Here is a 16,620-nt window from a genome sequence, read left to right as displayed (position 1 = left end):
TGAATTTAGTCGCCCACACACACACACACACACACACACACTCTGCAGCAGGTGCGACGGTCGTCTGGTCAACCAGGACCTGAGCGTGAAAGCGCCAGGGACCACAAGTTCTCCTCTGTGGAAGTCCTGAGTGCCTCCAGTTCCAAATGCTAAACCCATCACGCTAACGTTTCAGCCTGATGTTAATCAGGTCTGTGTGAATGTAGCGACCCGAGACGTTGACGGATCAGAACCAAAGTGTCCAGGATGGGGGCAGCTGGCTGCACAACGACAAGCGGCGAACATTCATTCCTCCCCCCAGTCTCGCTGTCTTTGTGCTCTTCTACAATCGCCGCATTGTGATGTCTGCGGCGGTATTTTTGGAGCGCGGCTCGTTACCTCACTGGTGGGTTTCTCTTGTTGGTAAATATGTCGTAATTGAACAATGTGTCCTCTGTGGCCCATCGTGGGTCAGTGCGGAGGGGGTGTGGAGCAGTGGGATCATGGCTGGCAGGAGTCCGCTGGGTGGGGGGTGGGGGGGCAAGGAGTGACCAGAACAGCACAAGGGAAGTTTGGCTGGAAAGAACCCAGAAGCAGCCAGATCAGCGGTTCACCACGTAAAAGATGGCGTCCTTTGATGGCTCCTGTTGCCCTGACCTGAAATCAACCAAATGCATCCCGAGCTCCTGTCCAGGACTCCGGTGGGAGGTCGGCCTCACTGGTGGCACAGCCGGGGGCTCGCCACCGCCGTGGAGATGTGCAGGATCTCATCAGGAAACGTTGGTTTTAGCAACCAAGTCAATCAGAAATCAACTTTTTTTTTTAGGTTTAATGAAAGGTAGCCCGTATTTCTGTGGGACTGAAGCTTTCTGGCAGAAATCCTCCAAGATCAAATCCTGAAACTGCAGGTGTCCTGAGGTCTAATGCCCCCTACTGGATGTTTCATACTTATCAAGCCAGCATCTCAGGTGGAGTCACATTGTTGGTTTATTTGGTGAGAAACTTTGTCAAACCTGATAAAACCAAACCTTGATACAAAAACATGGATTCATATGTACGTTACACACATTCACAAACCACAAAAACTAAGATTTATCATTTTAGACAGCGAGTGGCACAACAGACGGGTGAACTAAAAAATAATGTTTATAAGACAAATATTAAAATGTTCTAAACGTGGTTCCTCCACCAGGAAGTTCTCTAGTCACCTGCTTCTGTTCAGCACGATTTGCTCAAACTAGCAGGAAGTGTTGAGGACCAGAGCCCCCGGCAGATCTGGAGAGCCTGGTTGATTCCTCAGAGTGGATCCCGAGGATCCCAGTGGAGGTCGGGACTCTTGACTGTACTTCCAGTGACCAGAGAGCCGGGTAGTTAGTGGCAGGGTGGACTCGGATCCTCCTGAGTGGGACGTCGGCCCCCTGCTGCTCTCTCTTCATCCCCAAACCCTTAAATCCAAGTTTAAGATGGCAAACCAGAACTGTTAGTGGTTTTTAACTCAGATTATAAAATTTGTCCAGAAACAAAAGTCTACAAGAACCTAAATGTGAGTTTGGGTTCAAACACAAATCGATGTAAAGATTCTGGAACTGCCGCAGATCAGAACTCCATTCAGAAAACCAGCTTTTTAAACTGTGTTTTGAGGACAGGTCTGCCTGTGCGTGAGTATGTACTCTACTCGTCTGGTCTGAGCATGTGAGTCCCTCCCCCTCACACTGAGGTGGTTTCAGGACTCAGCGGCGCCCTCTGTGGGTGGGATCGAGGCTGCTGCCGCTCCACCTCACGCCGTTTCCGCTCCTGCAGGTAGTGCTTCACCCATCGGATGGTTTGGATGGTCAGAACCGTCCCAGCGGTGTACAGGATGGCTGTGATGATCCCGAACAACGCCACTGCTGCGTCCGCCCCGCTGACATCACAGTTCATCCAGGTGTACCCGTTGTGTGAGTACAGCCGCTCACGCTGCTGACACACCTCCGTGGCGTTGACACTGATGATGAAGTGCAGGTACAGACCAATCGCCACGATGTATGCCACAGCCCCTACTGCCTGAAACAACAGCGCTCCGATCAGAAGCTTGCGGGACATGAGGTGGGGGGGTTTGCCCCCGGCGACCACGAAAAGCAGCGAGACCACGCCCATGGTCAGGCTGAAGGCGATGCCGCCGTAGATGCCCGGCGCCCTCATCTGGCTGTACTGCATGTCCAGGTCTCGCACCTGCTGCAGCTGCGTCCCCTGCAGGTTGAAGTTGGAGTTGATGTTGAAGCCCCCGAGCCCCCCCATCGAGGACATGCCCGACGTCACCATCTGGGCGGCGACCACGCAGATCAGGACCAGGCCGTTGGTCAGGACGGAGCAGATCAGGACGACGCCTGAGAGGAGAGGGAAGTCAACACCGAAATCATCCGGTCAAGCAGTGATCGGCTCGATGGGTTCAGATCCGCTTCACTTTGAACGAGTCGTTCCTCAGGAGGAGTTTGGTGGAGACAGCAGAACTTAACTTCAGGAGAAATACACGAGTTATGAAAAACACCTCGTTGCTGACATGCTAAGGGGCTGTCCCAGCTGACCCCCATGACTACCCCCCCCCCCCCCCGGGTTGTGTTATTAACGCTCTGAGGGCTGTGAACTCAAGTTTGCTGCTGCTGCTGCTTAACAGAAACTGACGTCAGCTCCAGAGAGCAGGAAGTGAGCCGAGGAAAAACCAGTCCGTCCAGTATCCAGACTGAGCTGCTGGTTTCTCCTCCGGACCGTCTCACCTCTCCTGGAGCACATGTGTGTGCACTTGGAGTCGTGATGTTCCCGGTGCTCTGTTCGCACCTCCCGCACATGCTTGGGGGGGTGGTGGTCCGGGTCTCTGGGGTAGTAGGGGGGTCGAGAGGAGTTCCTGCAGCAGACCGGACAGACAGGATGAGCTCAGAGGATTCTACTCATCACCTGTTTATCTGTTGTGTATTCGTGTTGAGCTGGAGAGATGATAACACACTGTTGTAAGGAAAATTCACTTCAACCCACCTGTCATGTGATGACCGTCGCTCGTCATGTGACTCACGGTACTGCCGGGGATCCCCGTTCCTCTCCCGGTGGCCCCGGTTTGAACGAGGCGGGTGGCTCATACCTGCCGACTGAGATACAGAAACTGACCTTTGACCCGTGGATTTGAAACAACTCAACCGTTCATGAAAGTTTGGGTTCGATCAGGAAGTTCCGGTTGAAACTTCGCGGATTCGCGAGCTTCTGATGGTTTTAAGAACAGAACGTGGATGGACGAGAGACGCAAGAACATGAGACCTCGAGCTGTCCAGGTTCAAGCCTGAACGACAACAACAACAACAACAATAATAACAACTTATTTGTTATTGTTCTGGAAGGTTTAGGCAGCGACAGTGATTGAGTCCGAGCAGCCATTTAACGACGGTCCCTAACTGCGGGGCTCGAGCTGGTGAGCTAACCGCCCTCCCTCCACCGACACCCGTGGAAACGAGGAGGAAGAAGCCGCTGGGAGGCGAACAGAGTTGGAAACCAGACGTGAGCGACTGTGGTGAGCCAGTGGAACGACCCAGAACCTGCGTCGCTTCCGCTCGGAGCCTCAGACGCTTGAGGAGGTGAAAACAACTTCTCCCAGTTTAGTTCGTCCACCGGGTTTCAGTTCCAGAGGAGGAAGCAGCGAGGCGCCTTACCGTGAAGCGGAAGAAGGGCGAAGTCCGATTAGAAAGCCATCATTAGGTCAGGTCGTGTGTTGTGAGTCCAGGTGAACGGTCTCACCCTACCTGGAGGAGCTACGTCAGAGGAGGGCGGGGCTTTGGCTCTGGTATGTGAACCAGCTGCAGCCTCTGGTGAGCGGGAGTCCGGCAGTGCAGCCTCAGGAGCCATTGTACGTGTGTGTGTGTGTGTGTGTGTGTGTGTGTGGGGGGGGGGGGGGGGGCTGAACCGCCTCTTTCAAGCAAGACTGAGAGCAAAGCCCTCAGACTCCACATCCAAGAACCTTTTACAACCTCTCAATGGATTAACTTCCAGGTTGCAAGATTAAAGATTATAAATATATTTATTATTTATTTATTTCACAGGTGTCAAACTGGTCCAGTAAGGGCCGGTGTGGCTGCAGGTTTTCAATCCAACCCAGCAAAAGCAACACCTGATTCAGCTTAAATCAATCAAGCTGTGGCCTCACCGCTCATTTGTTGGATCAGGTGTTGCTTTTGCTGGGTTGGATTGAAAACCTGCAGCCACACCGGCCCTTACTGGACCAGTTTGACACCCCTGATTTAGATTAACTTTCAAAGCTGAAAATATTAGAATGAGTCGTGGACTGAAGTCCCTCCCCTGTTAGCGGACTGTTAGAGGACCTGTAGTCCACAAAAGTGACGTTTCCACGGTCAAAATAATGTCATTTACCAGTCGTTTCTGCTGAGGCGGTGAATTTGGTCCTATTTGCAGTTGTGATGTGACCCATAATGCACTTCGGGTCAGCCGCTGATGTTGATGGACTGTGTGGTACATGCTGCACACTGCTCTTACGAGTAGAACTCGTATCTCGGCCATCATAGTACTCAGCGCAGTGGTGAATCCGAATCATGGAGCTCTGAGTGTGAATCCTGCTGAGAAACAAACATGTTGATGAGATGAGTCCTGACATCTGCACAGCCCAGCAGGCTGTCTGTGACCGAACTGGGAGTTTTCTTCTTCTGTGAATGACTGAATCAAGAAAAATAGTCAGCCAGCAGCTGCAATGGCAAACGATGAATATCTAAGCTGACAATCGGCCAAACTCGGTTCGACAGGTAGAAATATTGTGTGTGTTCGGCGTTCCAGAGAATGGCGAGGTTATTTTATTGGATTTGTGCGCGTTGGCGGCGGAGTGGGAAGCTCCTCGAATGTGTGCTACCAACTCTGTCCGCTAGGTGGCAGCAGCTGGAATCAACGCCATTGTTTCAACCCAAACGCTTCCGGGTTGAGTTCCATAAACATCAACATGGGGACAAACATCAGGTCACTTGACGTAGTTTAACTTCATGTCTTCGCCCTGGTTGACATTGTAACTCCCCTGTTGCTCCGGCTCGCCAGCTTTATCCGCATTAAATAGCCGTTCTCCCGGGTCATGTGGTCGCTCCGGACAGCGGCCCTTGGCTGTAGAGGTCTGGCCGCTCTACGCCGCTCTCCCGCCGGCTACATTAGCTCCAGAACCGCCTCTGCATACATCCAGGGCCAGAGCCCCGAACCACGGATCCGGGAGTATTTCTACTACATCGACCACCAAGGACAGGTGAGAATTCGGTCTGGTGCCACAGAATTGAACTATTTTAATATGTACTAAGCTTTGATTGCGCGTAAGCCAGTTATAGAGGTCGAGGGTCCCTTAGATCTCAGGCTTCATCAGGTACTGTTTACATGACACCTGTAAAAAACCCTTGCTTTTAACGTCTTGGTTAAAACATCTTGAATAGTTTAGGTTACTTAGATGAGCTTGACACTCGCAGTCTGAGTGAAAATACGATGAAAAATACAGAAGACGGATGGTGGCGCTCACTGTCGACCTGTCACGGACTTCAGCAGTTATGCTAATGCTAATTCCTGCTAACACATGAGGCTGGTGGTGTCCGAGAGGGAAATGACAGACAAACGTAGATTTCTGAAGGACTCTCAAAGTTCTGTTTCATGGAGGAGTGGAGTTCAGTTTGGGGGTTTTAGGTGTCTGCGAATTACAAGTGTGACAAGTTGTAAGACAGACTGATAATTTAATGTATCATGCAGATTATCTTAGTGGATATTTGCAGCTGTAATGTCCCGGCGGCGCTGAACAGCTTGCGTGTTCTTTTGTGCTCCACCTGCAGCTCTTCCTGGACGACACAAAGGTCAAGAACTTCGTCACCTGCTTCAAAGGTACCAACACACGCAGGCCTGATTCTGTGTGCAGTGGGTTTTGCAGGACTGGCCGCCTGTCCGGGTGAGCTGCCCGCCGCCCAGCCACCGGAGCCACGAGCTCCAGTGGTAAAGATGGAGGACGTCTGAGTAAACGTGAACTAAAGAAAAGATTTTGCTCATCAGACGTGTGCTGCTCAGTCTGTTCTGAACTACACAACAACACGGTGGCAAATCTCAGTGTGACATCAGAGCTTCTGTCCTCGTCTGTCTCCCTCTGACCAGATAAACACTTCCTGGTCTTCTTCTTCAGTCGTCTGCGTCTGAACCAGAGTGGGCGCTACCAAGACGACTTCCCCTTCCTGTCTCTGTGTGGCAGGGAGAGGAACTTCCTGCGCTGTGATGACCGCCCGGTTGTCTTCACCCACCTGCTACAGGGAACCACAGGCGACCAGGAGCTGCTGTCTTTCTGCGGTGGGGCGGAGAAGCTGACAGCGGCGTTCCGTCCGGAGGCGTTGTACATGCATCCTGTTAGCGGACGCGTTTACCACCCCTGTTCTGAGCGGACCGGCGGCGTCGGACTGGTGAGGTCAGCCCTGGCCATCGAGCTCAGCCCGTTCTTTGTCTACGATGCAGAGCAGAGCCAATCAGGACAGCCGACGCATTTCCTGTGGGCGGGGCAGGAGCACACACTGACCAATGAGCTTGCGGGAAGCTTCCCCACAGAAGAAGAGAGCAGTGGGCAGGAGGGAGGGGTGGGTTAATGACACTGGTGGGTCAAAGGTCAACTGAGATGGGAACATATGTACTACCACTACTACTATTACTACTTCTACTACGACTGCTGCTGCTGAGCTCATGAAGGACTCAGTGGGACTGAAGCAGCTTGTGTGGTTGCCGGGGGTCTGATGATAGAAATGTCCTGATGCTGTAATTACAGTTCCATCCCTGACACCCAGACTGGAAGTGTTGTTGTCCTTCGACAAGTGTGTGGCGTGACGTGGGAGCGGAGGGCGGGTGAGGGAGCTACAGAGGCGGATGCTAACGCTGGTTATTCCTCTACGAAGGGTCGCTGCCGCCTTCTCATCTGGAACCAAAAATATTAGACAGAAATCATTTGTCAGATCCTAATGTGCACTTAGTAACCGTGGAGGTCACTTGGCCACGACCTTTCGTGGTACTTGTACTTCTGTTTTCAGCGATGCATCACAAGCGTCAAAGACGGCTCCTGCTAACCAGCTTTCATTTCTGTTAATATTCAGATGATCAATAAATCAAACGTCAGAGGGAAATCTAAACTGCTCCCCAGTAATGTTGCAGCAACTTGTATATCAAACAAAGGTACTTTTACTTTAACACATTGCAGCTAATAGTAACATATTTGAATGAGTGTTTGGGCCGGAGTACTTCTGTTAGTTCTGCTGTGATGGACTGTTAACTGGTGACTGAGTGGCACCACCAGGACCAGTTAACCCAGTAGGATACTGGCTAACACTGGCCCCTACTCCAGTAGCCCGAGTTTCCTCCCTGACAGCAGGGTGATCGCTTCTGATGAGTCAACGCCAATAAACCAGAGCACGAAACACAAACTTGCTCACACGAAGTTGTTTTAATAAAAAGAAACTTTTCAGAGAGCTCGTTTTCATCTGAAGAACTCCGAGTCGAACGTCTTTGAGCTGCCAGCGAGACCTCGGGATCCGGACGGCGAGCTTCCCTGCTGCCTCGGTGCGGAACTGCAAGTCCCAGAGATCCCGGCTCAGTGACCCCGGGGCCAGGGTCTGGGGAACATGGCAGCGCCGTCCAGCCACACACACGGGACCACGGAGCGCTCGGTGCGGGAGCGGATCCCGCCGCTGCTCACCGACCTCTACCAGTTCACCATGGCCTACGCCTACTGGCGGGCCGGGCGGCACCAGGAGCCCGCCGTGTTCGAGCTCTTCTTCCGCGAGAACCCGTTCGGCGGCGGCTTCTCGGTGTTCGCTGGGCTGCACGACTGCCTGCTGTTCCTGCGGGGCTTCCGCTTCACGGACGGAGGTGAGCGACCCGGACGGCTCCCCCTGGCGGGTCGGTCCCGGTGAACCAGAACCTTCTCATTATTTTTATTCTCATTATTGTTTTTCACCTCATCGGCGCGACTTTTCGTCCTCCGCATTCCGCCGCGGTTGCGCAATCGCGCCCCCTCGTGAGAGGCTCTCCGCGGGATCCCAGTGGGAATCGACCGTGAACTTTGAACTTTGGCACACAAGAATCGCTTTAATCTCCAGAACACGGAGCGACGAGAAGCTTCCACGCGTGTTCACGCAGCTGCTGGTGTGTGTGTGTGTGTGTGTGTGTGTGTGTGTGTGTGTGTGTGTCGTTGGGCTCTGGTATGTAATTTCACTAGATAACAGAAACGTGATCGTCACGAAACCCCTTCACGCATGCGCGAACGCGGGGAAGCCACGCAACAGAACGTCAAGGTTATTGATTGCTTATTAGTAGAATATTGTTTGTGTGTGTGTGTGTGTGTGTGTGTGTGAGAGAGAGAGAGAGTTTCTGTTTATTCGCGTTGTTGCCCAGCCGAACTGCGAGTCTCCTGCGTTGTTGGAAGGTGGATTTTATCAAACTAGATTTTAACATTTTAATTTGGCTGTCAGGCAATTAAAACATCTCTAATATCACATTTAAACTAATGAACCCACACATGAGTATAGAAGCACGTCTATATGTGTGTATATAAATACATACACACATATAGACGTGTATCTCTACGTGTGTGTGTAATACATGCCAATCCAGTTGTGTTCAGAATGTGAACAAATGAAGACCTCCTTCAGGATGGTTTTTTCATGAATCAACCAACTTGACGTTCCCTCCTGAGTGTCTGAGGTGAAGAACTTCTGCATTTATTATTTTAGAGGAAGATTGAGTTTCTTTCTTTTTCTTCTCTTAATTTGAGGCAGACCAGATGCAGTGGAGGCGAGCTGCTGCCCTCTGCTGGTTTGATTACTGATGTAATTTCTGATTTTAATTGATTTTTAGTGTTATTTTTTTCTGTAATCAGCATTTCCTTCGTCAGCCTAAAGTTTTTGCAAACCTCGTGTCGCTTGAAGGTTTTTGGATGAATGTCAAACATGTCAGTTGTGTTGCCTCCAGTCGGTAGAGGAGGGCTGCTGCTCTAGCGCCTCCTCTGGTCAGTCAGCGATCCTCCTCTGGACTGCATTCCCCTTGAGCAGCGACCAGGACAGCTTGGTACGGTGGATTGGCAACACTGATAGTGGCCGTTAGAGAGGAAAAAACACCGTTTCACGACCATCTTAGTCTCCTAAAGTGGACAAGAACTAAAACCACACGTCCTGCAACCGCCGGGGCTCTTAGACTCTGTGCCAAAGCTACTTTGGTGTCTTTAAAGTTGTACTTCTGTAGTCGACAGTTGAATTGTAGCATGAAGAGGCTCAGACTCGTCACAGCCGCAACCCTAAAAGTCTTCCGGCAGCCTGCAGATGAGATTAGGAGGTTATTAGATCAGTCTCCCTCCTCGTAAACATGTGGAGAGACAAGACACGTGAGCCAGAGAGGACACATGGAGGACAAGTGTGCTTGTGTAAGAGCACATGGAAGCTCTATGCCCTCCGTTGTTGATCTGAACGGCCAGCTGAGTTCCAGCTGTCCGAGTTCTGGTTGTGTTTCATGCAGATGTGGACTTCCTGCGCTCTGTCCTGCCCTCGGACACTGACCCCGCCTTCTTCCAGTTCCTGCGAGGCCTGGACTGCTCCGGCGTCACGCTCCGCTCCGTCCCAGAGGGCACTGTGGTCTTTGCCAGGGTGAGTAGCAGGGCTGTGCGAGATGGAATTCAAAGGTCAAAGGTCAAAGGTAGCATGTGTCTTAATCATGTGCAGGTGCCCCTGCTGGAGGTGGCGGGTCCGCTGGCCGTGGTTCAGCTGCTGGAGACCAGCCTACTGTGCCTGGTCAACTATGCCAGGTAGGACGAGCCGGAGCTCTGCTGGGAAGCAGAACGTCTCAGTCCTTTAACCGCCAATAACCACATAACGACACCCACGTTTGCTTTTGGTCCAGGACGAGTCTGGAAAGCGCCAGGTCAAGCTCACGGTAGCTGATCAGATCCAAACTCCGTTCAGAAAACAGGCCTTTTGAGACTTGTTTGCTTGTCATCATCCTTGTTCAGGATCGCAGCTTTCACACTTCCCAGCTGCGCGTTCAGACTTGAACGTCGTGTTTTATTAGCGTGAAGACGTTTTCATCCAATCCAACCAAGATCCGCCTGTTTCTCCTCTTCTTCCAGTCTGGTGTGCAGCAACGCTGCCCGTTTCCGCCTGGCGGCCGGCCCGGGGAGGAGGCTGATGGAGATGGGCCTGCGCAGGGCTCAGGGACCAGATGGAGGACTCACTGCCTCACGATACACATATATAGGAGGTGACTGCGGCGTTGTGGCTCGCTGGTCGCTCACTCTGTAACGGCTCGTGTTCACTGGTGAATCTGTTTTGTAGGGTTTGATCTCACCAGTAACGTTCAGGCTGGTTTCCTGTTCGGGATCCCCGTGGCAGGGACGATGGCGCACTCGTACGTCACTTCCTTTACCTCCCTGGAGGAGGTGTGGCCACAAGTGAGTGTTCTCTCAGCCAATCAGCTTGCAGCAGGCAAACATGATCCTTGTGAGAACTTGAGTCCGTGTAGTGAGCAGTGACGTCTGAATCCTTTCACACGATGAGAGAACGCTCCTAGAGCCACGCCTCGACCCACCATCAGCATGTATTTGTCACAAATATTTTATGTTGTATCTCCAATTGAAAATAAGTGAACATTCTTCATTCAACCCGACACCAACTAACATGCAGTACCTGCATTGCCCACCAGAGGGCTGCAGCTCACACCGTAGGGGTCACTGCTGTCTGCAGCGTAGGCACCCACTCCAGCCACCAGCGAGTAGGAAAGATGTTCCTCTTTGTTTTGATTACTTGACAGTTTCACAGGCTAAAGTCAGAGTTATGTGAAGTCTGGAAAGTTTAGAAAATGCTCGATTTTCATCCACTTACTTGTCAATAATGCTGAAATTGAATAAATCCCTCCTTTTTTTAATCTACAAAATCACTCGTTGCCAAAAATCTTCCAAAAGTTGATTTTGTGTCAGGATTCTCCTCCTGACCCGGACGTCAGTGAGCACCAGCTGGTAAACACAAACTGGCCGTGGGTCCAGTGGTTTACTAAACTGTGCGTTGTTCTGATCATTTTTGTTATCAGACTGTGGTGGCGATGAGCGGAGACTCCACCCCCGTTGACTTCATCTCGCTGACGAAAGGCTGGCTGAGCCGTGTGTGTGAGCTCCTGGGGGCGGAGCCCGGGAAGATCCGTGAGGGCGAGCTGGCTGCCTTCCTGTCCTACGCCATCGCCTACCCCCGGAACTTCCTCCCTGTGATTGACAGCTACAGTGTCAGCTGGTAACTCCTGATGCCTCCGTACCGTGGACGTGATGGAGCTTCTCTTTCTTTTAAACTTTATTTATAACAATAAAAGAACACAAATGTCTGGCTTCTGACATACCGCCAATCACGCCATCACACAAACACAGGAAACTCTCTTCTTCTTCTGCTTTGAAATTACATTAATTGGAAAATTCAAAACCACAGAAAAACCCCACTGTGTTGTGTTTAGGTGTCATCACATAAAAGCAAACCTCAGCCCTGACCTGGACACACGGTGGTGTCATCCACCAGTCACCTTAGATTCTTCCGTCCCGTCCCACTAAGTCTGTGCTCTGGTTACTGCAGCAGCGGCCTGCTGAACTTCTGCGCCGTGGCGCTGGCACTGTGCGAGCTGGGCTACAGGCCGGTGGGGGTCCGGTTGGACAGCGGGGACCTGTGCAGGCAGTCAGTGGATGTGCGCCGGGTCTTCAGACTCTGCAGCCAGCAGTGAGTGAGGTGCCATGTCGCGTCAGCGCCTCGGTAGAGGGAACAGAGCTGATTTGATTTGTGTCTGCAGGTTCTTCATGTCTGTCTTTGATTCTCTGATCATCGTCGGGACGAATAACATCTCAGAGCAAAGCATGGCGGAGCTCAACAAGAAGGTAGAACCCTCAGACCCCGCAATGTGCAGCCCGTGTTCTCACTTCTCTCTGTTCCGTGATGACCCGTGTGTGTTTGTCTCAGGAGAACGAGATCGACGTGGTGGGTGTAGGAACTCACCTGGTCACCTGCACCAAACAACCCTCGCTAGGTTGCGTCTACAAGGTGGTCTGACCCGCACAGCAGCCCTCGGTGCTTCTCCTAATGGATCCTGTTAATTGTGTGTGTGTGTGTGTGTGTGTGTGTGTGTGTGTGTGTGTCAGCTGGTGGAGGTGAGGGGGAGGCCAAGGATGAAGCTCAGCGAGGACCCGGAGAAGAGCACCGTCCCGGGGAGGAAAGCTGTCTACAGGCTGGTCGACGCTGACGGTGAGAACCACAGCTACTGTAGGTGACTGTCACCTCATGACGGGTCATAGGTCACTGTGAAGACTGAGAGGTTACCGTGGTGAGGCGGCCATCTTTGATAAATGGTCATCGAACAGGAAACTGTAGTAGCTGGACTCAGCATGGTGAGATCTTTTCCAGACTTCATGCGTTTGATTGGAGGAACTCTCATTGCGCCACCTTGTGGTTACGGGACGTTGGCCAGATGTTACAAGCATCATTTGATTGACGTGTAGGTGCGAGGGCCCGCCCATCAGGAGTTGTTTTCCCTGAGGTTTGGCTCCTTTTAGTGGAGGTATTAATAAGTGTCTTTGACTCTAATTCTGTTTTTATAGAAGTAAAATAGTCATAAAAAGATACACGCAGGACAACTGCAAGTTTTAGTACAGTAGTACTCAGCATGGAGAAACTCGCCAGTAATCGTTCCATACTTGCTGTAGGACCCGTAGGTTTATTTCCTGGTGTCTGTAGACCTGGTCGGGCTCTGACCTCTTGTGTCCTGCAGGTCATCCCTTCCTGGACCTGGTGTGTCTGGCGGGGGAGTCTCCCCCCGTGGCAGGGCTCCCAGTCAGCTGCCATCCTCTGGGCTGTGACTCCTCTCTGTCTGTCACTCCAGCTCAGGTCACCTGTCTGAGACAGGAAGTGTTTACCAAAGGACAGGTGAGTGAGGGAGACACGCGAGTGTGCGCACGTGACTTCAACCTCATCATGAAATACTGTGCTGGAAGGAATATTGCAGTCTTCAGCGGTGCTGGACTCTGTGGGTCTTCATGAATGTACCCCCCCCCCCCCCCCCACATCTGGCCAGGTCACACACCCTCCATGCAGCGCTGCAGAGACCAGGGCGAAGGTCCAGGCGTCCCTCCAGACCCTCAACCCTCGACACACCAGGCTGCAGGAGCCTGACGCTTACACAGTCAGTCTCCCTCTCACCGCTCCTCTGCATGCTTCAGTCGTTTCTGTTCCACAGTCTTTCCTCTCCTCCTCCCACCAGGTGGCGCTGTCAGAGAAACTCCACAGCCTGGTGACGGAAACCCGAAGAGGCAGCTCCAACTACAGCAACTTCCTCTTAGCCAACTGAGGAAAAGGTTCTCTCCATCCCCGATTCATCGTCTCACCTCCTGGACTCGTGTGTCCCCCAAAGTGCCTTCCAGTAAAATGCGTGGCCTGACAGCTAAATACAGGAAATACCAGGAAAAAATTGGATTCCTATCAAACTGGTTAAACTGGTTTTGTACCTCGAAGAACCCAGCAGGGGGCCACTGAAGCAAATGATATATCCTGCTGATTGATTAATTGATTCTTCTTCTTCTACTATATTATTTACCAAGCGTGACGCCCAGACACGCAGCGTGTCAGATCCTCCGACTGCTGAGGAACTCCCTCCTGATTCTCTCTGTGTATTTCTGGTGCATCGAGCGTTGAACCCAGAGGGTGTGAGGACCAACGCTCGGACAGCAATAAATTCATGTCTGCGATGTCTCCTGACGAGTCTTGGTTGTAAATGTGGTGGATCATCAGATGTGAGTCCAGCACGCAGCGAGCCGCTAGCCGCAACGGCACGTTAGCCCTCCTCAGCGGTGTGGGAGCTATTAAGTTTGATTTCGCTCGTGACACAGGAACACATCCAGCAACGGAGACTTTTGACTGACATCATTTCCAGCGTCTTATTAATATATTATTGCATAGACAATGTTAGTCTTTTTTCCCCTGCTAAGCTAGCATGAGCTTCTGTTACCATCAGCCCAGCCACGGAACCTGATCGTGTAAAAGTTTTATGTTACGACCTGCTGGGATTAACATCACCGGGCTCAGCCGGACACCTGGGAGCCGTCTTTCCCTGGTTCTTAGTTCAGTTTTGCCTTTTCTTTTATACAAACACCTGAAAGCAGCACAAAAGTCAGACGTCTTCCACCAGCCTGATGGCATCTTAACAGGTCAGAGGGTCGGAGCAAGATGGCGGCAGGGACGCGTGGCACAAACCTGCGGGCGGCGTCTGCTGTAGGTTTATCTACATGTGGCCTGCACCTGTGACGGCTGTGGCTCTGATTTATTCAGAAGATCATTGATGCCTCTTCTGTAGTTGACTGTTTGAGGCTTCTGGGGCTTTTTCTGACTTTGCTCCTCTCGGAACATCCCCAGAGACCCCTGCAGGTCCCAGGACCTTCCTTTGAGAACCCCTTGGTGCAAAGTCACAATCATTGTGTTACATTTCCTCGTTAGTGATTGAAAGCTTCCTTGTCGGTTCACAGGTTTAATTTTGGGTGTAGATGCAGCAACGGCAGACACAACAAGCTGATTGTGTCCTGCTTGATAACGACTCTCGTCCTGTTTGTGCTCGACCAGGTTTTGACTCCCAATCCGGCTCCAGCTGGTTCAATAATTGACTGAAAACCTCTTCAATCCCTCGATCACGAACCCTCCTTGCTACCGAAACCTCCATCCGTCTGCTTTTTTGCTCCAGGACACGTGAGAAGAGTGTCCCGGCGCTGTGATTGGTTGCCAGCTGGCCAGTGGTTGTAGCAGCGTCCACACATGTGGAGCTGATTAGACGCGGAGAGGCTGAAGTCATCCGGCTGGATGGACGGCGCTGCACTACACGCCTGCTGTCTCGAACACTGATTCAAAACAAAACTGCAGCAATAATGTCTGCAAGGAGAATGTCAAGAATCGAAAGCAGGCCAACCAGTAACTTTACAGCTGCTGTGTTGGTGTCATCCTGCCTGGGCTCCGAACGTCTCCCCGCAGGCCATCGGCTCTGTAAACAACCTCCATTTCAACGTCTGTTACTTGCGTAGCCATTAATTTGTTGGCCCCCCAATTACAGCTCTGATAACCCCATAAACAGCTCATATTAAAGCAGCAACAAGTTCCAAAGTGCGGCCGTAAAAAAAAGTTTTGGCACTAAATTTCAGTTCAAATTCCAGTGTTTTGAACAGACACACAAGCGTGCGCCAACAGACGCTGAGGCTCAGCAGCAGAACAGTGCGTCCACGCTGACTCGGCTGTGTGAAAGCGCCCCCTCTGGCCGCAAGCATCTAAGTTAATTACAGGGAAGACTGCATTTCCCATGAGCACAACTTCCTTGTGTCATAGAGGTGTGGGTCTCCATGGCTGGCTGCAGCACGTCTTCGTCTTGGCAGGTAAAGTAAAACGTATTTAGTGTGCAGGACGCATCGGTGGCCCTGCCGCCGGTTACGTGGATGGAGTTTGGGGCGAGTCCACCTGTCACCCCCTAAACTACGCTGTGATGGTCTGACGAGTGTGATGCTGAGAACGTGAAGCGCCTGACTGAGGTTCTGGGGGAAGTCTCACTTCCAGGTGTCTGCCAGGCTCCTCAGATGCTCACAAAAGCTCGTTCAGTTTCGTGCTTAACGAGAATTTTCCCCTCAAGACCAGCGCGGTCGGCTGAGCTGCACGTTGCCCTTTGAGAATGAGGGAGGCTTAGGAACAAATACCACAGCCGGATCTGAGAGGATCAAGGACGGCGTCGTATGGAAAAGACATGAACAACAGGAAAAGACTTCCGGCTCACGGTGGTTTGTCCAGAGGTAACCCTCCTCATCCTCTCAGCCACAGTCCCTCTGCAGCCATAAATAAATGTTTTGTGTTGCAGGTCAAAGTTCTGAGGCGCTGCATCAGATCACTGCACCCTCAGGAAAGTAGTTCCGGTCATGTGTCTGATTCTGAAATGACAATGTCTCGCAATGCAGGTTAAGAGCGTTCTGAAGAAATGTGTGTTTGACGAGCTGACGGAGGTGTTCATGCTAACGCTTCAATCCACTTCCGCTCATTGTGCTAAGCTAACTAGCGCTCAGCTCTGTCTTCTCCTCAGCTGCTTCTAAACGAAGATTGTTGTGAACTTACAAGGTCACAAATGAACTTTTCAGCTCCGAATGAAGCGGCTTCTCTGAAAGACACCTCAGGGAAAGCGTTCTTCCTCCAGGAAATCCTCCGAATCAAAGACTTCAGCAGGGAGGCGTGGTCGTTTCCCTGCAACCAGACCTTCGCCTTCGCCTCCAGAACAGCTGTGACACGAGTTTGCTCGATGTAAACATTTTAGCTTTTTATGAAGATGCAGAATATTGATCATTTACATTCGTGCCTTCCGGTAAAAATCTTTTTTGTTGTTGTTAGCTAAAATCCACTAAATATTCTGTTTTAAAATTTGAATTGAAAGCTTCGCCATCTGGAGGGACCTCTGCATCTGGAGTTGCAGTCACAAACAAAAACTTTAGTGGAAGTTCTGCAGTGGCGTCAGCAGCTTCTGAATCATTAAAGTGCAGTGTATGACTCAGTAAACCATATTTCTGGCCACAAAACTTTATATTTGCCTACAGAACGG

General features: G+C 51.4%; 3 protein-coding genes across 6 annotated transcripts; 2 read left to right on the top strand and 1 right to left on the bottom strand.

Moving 5' to 3' along the window:
- Positions 1 to 943: 943 nt before the first annotated feature.
- Positions 944 to 3,880, bottom strand: LOC147249412 (MARVEL domain-containing protein 3). Of its 3 annotated transcripts, none has more exons than XM_086223524.1 (4): positions 3,744 to 3,880; positions 2,989 to 3,098; positions 2,733 to 2,860; positions 944 to 2,345 (listed from the first exon to the last, which is right to left on the bottom strand). In XM_086223524.1, exons 2-4 carry the CDS (start codon positions 3,087 to 3,089, stop codon positions 1,687 to 1,689), a joined length of 888 nt encoding a protein of 295 aa, XP_086079650.1. In that variant the 5' UTR covers positions 3,090 to 3,098; positions 3,744 to 3,880; the 3' UTR covers positions 944 to 1,686. The 3 variants fall into 3 exon arrangements, with proteins under 3 accessions (XP_086079650.1, XP_086079648.1, XP_086079649.1); XM_086223522.1 differs by having other exon boundaries at positions 3,654 to 3,839; XM_086223523.1 differs by lacking the exon at positions 3,744 to 3,880 and adding an exon at positions 3,540 to 3,663.
- Positions 3,881 to 4,186: 306 nt separating this feature from the next.
- Positions 4,187 to 6,766, top strand: c14h8orf82 (chromosome 14 C8orf82 homolog). The gene is made up of 3 exons (XM_086223526.1): positions 4,187 to 5,236; positions 5,805 to 5,853; positions 6,118 to 6,766. The coding sequence occupies exons 1-3, from the start codon at positions 5,072 to 5,074 to the stop codon at positions 6,594 to 6,596; spliced, it is 693 nt and encodes a 230-aa protein (XP_086079652.1). The 5' UTR covers positions 4,187 to 5,071; the 3' UTR covers positions 6,597 to 6,766.
- A 710-nt stretch (positions 6,767 to 7,476) lies between these two features.
- On the top strand, positions 7,477 to 13,771 carry naprt (nicotinate phosphoribosyltransferase). Of its 2 annotated transcripts, XM_086223517.1 has the most exons (13): positions 7,477 to 7,866; positions 9,508 to 9,635; positions 9,711 to 9,793; positions 10,115 to 10,245; positions 10,320 to 10,435; positions 11,071 to 11,267; positions 11,598 to 11,738; positions 11,809 to 11,893; positions 11,976 to 12,056; positions 12,155 to 12,257; positions 12,781 to 12,935; positions 13,084 to 13,191; positions 13,270 to 13,770. In XM_086223517.1, the coding sequence occupies exons 1-13, from the start codon at positions 7,620 to 7,622 to the stop codon at positions 13,354 to 13,356; spliced, it is 1,662 nt and encodes a 553-aa protein (XP_086079643.1). In that variant the 5' UTR covers positions 7,477 to 7,619; the 3' UTR covers positions 13,357 to 13,770. The 2 variants fall into 2 exon arrangements, with proteins under 2 accessions (XP_086079643.1, XP_086079644.1); XM_086223518.1 differs by lacking the exons at positions 7,477 to 7,866; positions 9,711 to 9,793 and adding an exon at positions 8,188 to 8,291 and having other exon boundaries at positions 13,270 to 13,771.
- Positions 13,772 to 16,620: the final 2,849 nt, after the last annotated feature.

This window comes from Aulostomus chinensis, chromosome 14 (genome assembly GCF_037954235.1).
Source record: "Aulostomus chinensis isolate RoL2024-O1b breed Wild chromosome 14, RoL_Achi_v1.0, whole genome shotgun sequence".
NCBI classification, from domain to species: Eukaryota; Metazoa; Chordata; class Actinopteri; order Syngnathiformes; family Aulostomidae; genus Aulostomus; species Aulostomus chinensis.
This window is presented reverse-complemented; position numbering and strand designations above follow the sequence as displayed.